Source organism: Protobothrops mucrosquamatus, unplaced genomic scaffold (assembly GCF_001527695.2).
Source record: "Protobothrops mucrosquamatus isolate PMUCROS unplaced genomic scaffold, P.Mucros_1.0 scaffold377, whole genome shotgun sequence".
Lineage (NCBI taxonomy): Eukaryota > Metazoa > Chordata > Lepidosauria > Squamata > Viperidae > Protobothrops > Protobothrops mucrosquamatus.
In genome coordinates this window covers 85,704-91,476 of record NW_015386709.1, presented here as the reverse complement: position 1 = coordinate 91,476, position 5,773 = coordinate 85,704, and the positions used below count along the sequence as shown (strand labels likewise).

Genomic DNA, 5,773 nt, shown 5'->3' with positions numbered 1-5,773 from the left:
TTCTCCCACCAACTCGCCATCCCACCACTGGCTGGGGGTCTCGCCACCATCCCCCCACCCGCTCCTCGTGATTGGACAGCTTGCCCGGGAGGTTGAGGGAGGCTAGATAAAAAGACAGGTTGGGCCGTAATTTGAGGACCCTGAGCTACAGCTTTGGTGGCTCTGTAGGCAGAGCTGCAAAATTCTCTTCTCTGACAGAGAACTTTGCAACTCTGCCTACAGAGCCACCAAAGCAGCAGGTGGAACGCTGGAGGCTCAGGGAGGGAGGGTGCTGAAGTGGGCAGTCGGGCCATTGGAAGAGCAATGCGTCTGAGTGGAAACGGCATGGGGCTGGGACTCAGGTACGGAAAGAAAGGCAATTTCTGGGGGGAGTGAGGATTTCTTTCCTTACCTGCCCCACTTGTTCTGAGGCCACTTTCACTTAGACACGTTGCTCTTGCCAATGGCCCGACCGCCCACTTCAGCACCCTCCCTCCCCAAGCCTCCGTGCTCCACCTGCTGCTTTGGTCGACCTGCCAGTCCCTATCTCAAAATCCTGGCCACTGCCGCCCAGCACGGCCATCCCAGGGCTGCAGGGGCTGGCCTGGCATAGGAAGGGCATGCACCCCACCCTCTCACCACCATACAGGGTAACGTTGCCACACCTGCCCCCACCCAGATGCCCTTGCCTCCCCCAAGTGTTTTTTTTACTAACCTGCCTTTCAGCTGCATTCCGTTTCTCCGTTCGCTTCTCAGCCTTCGCCGCGTGTTTGTGGGACTATCGGTAAAAAAAAAAAGTTCCATCAGACTTTCTAACTTCTTGAGATCTCGCGAGAAGTTAGAAAGTCTGATGGAACTTTTTTTTTTTTACCAATAGTTCCACAAACATGCGGCGAAGGCTGAGAAGTGAACGGAGAAACGGAATGCAGCTGAATGGCAGGTTAGTAAAAAAAATGTTTAGGGGAGGCAGGGGTGGAGCAGCAACCTTACCCTGCATGGGTATTGATGCAGGTTGCTCATGGACGGGACTGAAGGCCTAGGACTGGGGCGATGGTGTGCATGCCCACAAAGAGGGCTCTGCATGCCACCTGTGTGGCACACGTGCCATAAGTTCGCCACCACAGCCCTAGCCTGCCTGGCCTCGGGTTCTCAAAACTTGTGAAGGTAACTGAGTATCATAAGCCACCTCGCTGTCAAGTATAGAGGGATAATGAAGACTGGATCAACTTTAGCAGTTTCAAGCAGCCATTATGGTCACAGGGAGTTTTAATGGTCACAGGGAGTTTAACCAGCACCAGCACCACCACCACTTGAGAATGTAACTGAGAATTTGGGGCTTTTTTTCTACAAGTAATGCAGATACATAATGCAAATACAGATGTAGTGCATATTTTGTTGTGTTCTCAACAAATTAAACCCAAAAATATTTCTAAGGAAGGGTTGAAATAACTGATGTGATTATATTTATATTAAAATGTGCACCAAAGGCCTGACACACTATTACATGATCATGCATTGCTGTGTGTGGTTAGCAAACACAGCACTTCCAACAGACTTTTAAACTCTAGTCTCCTTCCTCTTCGTAGCCACAAATCTCCGTTTTCTACTCAAGACTGCCTCAAAGCTATGTGAACGTGGACGGATCTTCATTTCTGTGTAAGGGATAGAATATAAATGGCCTTTCCATGGCTCCCAGTTAATTCCCTGGAAAGGGGAAAAAATAGGACATTAGAGAGCTTGTTAGATCAAGCTTTTCAATCTATAAACAAATATGCAAAATCGTATTCATAGCAATAATACAAAATTATATATCAATATTCAACTATTATTAGGGCTTTGTGGTTTTTGCATATGAACTTTGTGTAAAAAAATCTTTTAAGACAGACTGCTAAATTGTCTCATTTAATCCAGTAACAACTATAATTACATGGTACTTCACATAAATTACTTTGTGATTAAGGATGTGCAGCCCTTCCACAAGGATCGGTATCCCTTAATGAAGCAGCATCTTTGCTTGGGCTCACTGTCATACAGTCCCAGGAAAGTGCACATTTGAGATAGGTGGATAAAAATGGCAAATCCAGTCTGGTTGACTGTGCAATGAACCATAATAATAACACTCAATGCATATGAAGGCCACCACAAGTTAAAGAATATGATTTCATTTTTGTATACATAATAGTAGGACCTTCACAGTCTGAACATCTTAACCTTCAGTATCTTCTAACAAGTGACATGCAGGGATCAAAATGAAAAAGCTTGACTGTCAACTACCATACATCATGTATGATATTACAGGCATCTTTTTGACTTTGAGGGATAAAAGTCATGATTGAAATGCAGCAAAGAAAGGCAATGTGGTTTAGTGGCCAAGATGTTATATAGACTATGATGGGAGAAGCCAGCTTTGAAAATTTAACAAGCAGATGATTGTATATTAAGAAGTATCTCAACAAACTGAAGCATCTGAAACAAATGAAGATCACTAGACTGGAAAGATCTGATTTGAATGTAATTAAACAGTGTGACATAATAGCTAAAAGCATTAATGTAGACTTCTGGTTCCGGGTCGTGGCGTGTGCAGTCGTACAAAGAGACTCCTCTCTTCACTGGCTGCTTTCCCTCTGCCGGTAGACCCTTAATTGGGTCGAAACGTCACCTGGAGGGGCGACTACCGATGAGGAGGACTCTCGTCTATCACGGGGGGAGGCGGCAGCTCCTTCCGCGGTCCGAAGCAGCTCCTCAGGGCCGACAGAGAAAAGATCGGCCAGTAACATGGCCAATCATTTAGCTGCACCAGCCGAAAGTCAAAAGAACACCTAAGCGTCAAGAAACCACCGTGGATGATCCGGGTGAGACCTTTCCCTCTCTCTCTTTGCCCTAACTACTCTCCTGTTAAAAGCCTTCTGGAACTATTTCCCTGCTTTGAAAGAGCTGCCGTTGTCTATCTGGGAAAAAGAGCTTTAACAAAAGAAAAAGAAAAAGTTAACTTTTTATTGACTATTTTTATTTTTGGTCACTTTGGGGCCCTGGAAAAAGCCCTATCATAGAACTTTATTATTATATCTATTTTCTAAGCTGGAGAATATTGTTTTCCTATTTCTTGGATTTATTTTTTTAAAGGGATAAATCTTTATTGTTTGAAAAAAAAAACTTTATTGGAAGCCGGAAAAGAGATTTCGCAGCTTACTGAGGGCATCTTGTGGCAAAAACTATTACTGCAACTACATTTCCTCTTTGTTTTTTGGGTTGGGTTTGACCTTCAAATGATGATAAAAGCGAAAAGATAAAGGATTTGAAACAGCCGGGTGGTGAAGTTGCTTACTAGTAATTGTGGAGGTGGATAAATGCTGACTGTTTGTATGTGTTGACTGTTAGTAAATATAGTCTCATCTAAAAAAGTAAATGGAGGAATTTCATCCACAGCTTGATTATGAACGTATATTAGAAGCAATTTTGGAAGCAACAGTATATATGAAATCCTGGAGAAACATTAAAGATGACATCTTTGAACCACAAATTGAATCTCAAATCCTAATGGATCAATCTACAGGCCAAGGAACTAGCTCTAGAGAGGCCTGTATGCAGCAATATACACAACTTAAAGAGACAGAGAAACAAGTCACTGAGCAAATGGATGTTAATCTACAATTTATGGAGAATTTTGAAAATCAAAGAACGACTCTAACTGAGACACTTGCAGTGTTAAAAGTAGCAGGAACTGACCCTCAGATACGAATTACTGAGAATAGTGACATCGTGGATAATCAACTTGTGACTATAACATGGAAACAAACCGTCTACACTATACAGATGATATTGGGAGAAGGGAAAGAGAACTCGGCCCAGATTGAAGTATTGATAAGTACCTTCACTCAAATATTGAGACTTGATGATATAGAAGCTCTATTATGGAAACTGGACTGGCACAGAAAGAAAGTCAGAGTTAGAGTTAAAAATGTGATTTAAAATTTTACTTGATGGGTAAATAAGACTTTAGAGATCTTGATTGAATAAAGATTAATCAGATATGTGAACTTAGTAAGAAAATGTTTTCTCTGTATTAATATGCTTGTTGTGGATATAACAATTATTTGGATCAAATTTAAACTTTATTGAGTGGGTTAAAAGAGTTTTTCATAGATATAGATTGATTGATAGATTACAGATTTAAAGTAGAGTAGAAATATATTTTTGGAGTAATATTCTTATTCTTAGGAAGGATAGCTATTTTGTAATGGAAGAAGAATAAGAGGGATTTCTGATAAAATAAGAAATGGTATTAATAAATGAATTACTAGATTAAAAAATAGAATACTTGTTGAAAATATAAGAATGTTATGGTTGAAATAATATGTGTATTTTAGAGATAAGGATTATGTTAAGGAAAAAGGGAAAGGAGGGATACCTGAAGTGTTAATAATATGTTTATCTAAAAGCCAAATTGGAATATGGTAATTGTAAATAGTAAAGCTTAAAAACAGGATTTGGATTTATACAGATGAAATGTTATTGATGATTGTTCTGATTGATTGAATTTTATTGAAAAATACATTAATTTGAATATATTATATTATCTGAGGGAAATAGAGAGGGAGTTTCTAATGATTTAATCTGAGTTATATATGTATGATTTTGTTTTTGCATGATCGATTACCCCATCACCACATTGTTTCTCAAGCACCTTGTTGTAAAAAAATCAATAAAACTTGTTTTAAAAAAAGCATTAATGTACTTGAGATGGGATTAACAGAAGCAGAGTGTTCAGTCAGAATATTTTTGTTTGGTTTTAATCAGGACATATTTGAGATGCTGTATCTACTTCTGAACACATTTTAAAAAGAACTTTTATTAACTAGAATATTTCTAGAAAAAAGCAACCAGGATGGTAAAAGAGCTGAAAATAAAGGAATGGAATTAAATCTATGAGGAATGGATGAAACAACTGAAATATTTTACAGAGTCCTATATTTTAGCAAAAATATATAATTGCTAACAGACCCAATCTCTTGCTTCAGAAGAACAAAGTTTACAACAATGGAAAGAAATCAAAAGGAGGTTGATTTCATAATGTTATAAGACACTTTCTAACAGGCAGACCTTGACTTACAACAGTTCATTTAGTGACCATTCAAAATTACAATGGCACTAAAAAATGTGACTTATGACCATTTTTCACAGTTATGACCTTTGCAGCATACTCATGATCATGTGACCAAAATTCAGATGCTTAGCAACCAGTTCATATTTATGACAATTGCAGTGTCCCAGTATCATGTGATTATCTTGTACCTTAGTTTCTAAGATGGCGGCACCTGGATCGACTGCGGCTGCATTGGCTCTCGAAGGTGAAAAGTTTTTGGAGGGATATTAAGGGATATAGGCCACGTGATCGGGAAGGTTTTAATGTGTTTGAGCAATGTGGTGGGACTAACATAACATACAACCGACAATGTACGCAATCTGGGTGTCCTCCTGGATCCACGGCTGACACTAGAAGATCAGTTGACGGCCGTGGCCAGGGGGGCGTTTTACCGGGTACGCCTGGTTCACCAGTTGCGACCTTTTCTGGACCGGGATGCCTTGCGCACAGTTACGCTCTTGTCACCTCCCGCCTGGACTACTGCAATGCTCTCTACATGGGGCTCCCCTTGAGGAGCACTCGGAGGCTCCAGTTAGTCCAGAATGCAGCCGCGCGAGCGGTGATGGGAGTGACTCGTCGCTCCCATGTAACGCCGCTGTTGCGCGAACTGCACTGGCTACCGGTGGCTTTTCGGGTGCGCTTCAAGGTGTT

General features: G+C 40.7%; 1 protein-coding gene across 1 annotated transcript in view; it reads right to left on the bottom strand.

The window, feature by feature from the left end:
* Positions 1 to 1,451: 1,451 nt before the first annotated feature.
* TNN (tenascin N) overlaps positions 1,452 to 5,773 on the bottom strand; it is a 41,358-nt gene continuing 37,036 nt past the window's right edge. The window contains exon 15 of the mRNA XM_015815813.1: positions 1,452 to 1,683. Coding sequence (XP_015671299.1) covers positions 1,537 to 1,683 — 147 coding nt within the window. The 3' untranslated portion in view covers positions 1,452 to 1,536. The remainder of the gene's footprint in view (positions 1,684 to 5,773) is intronic.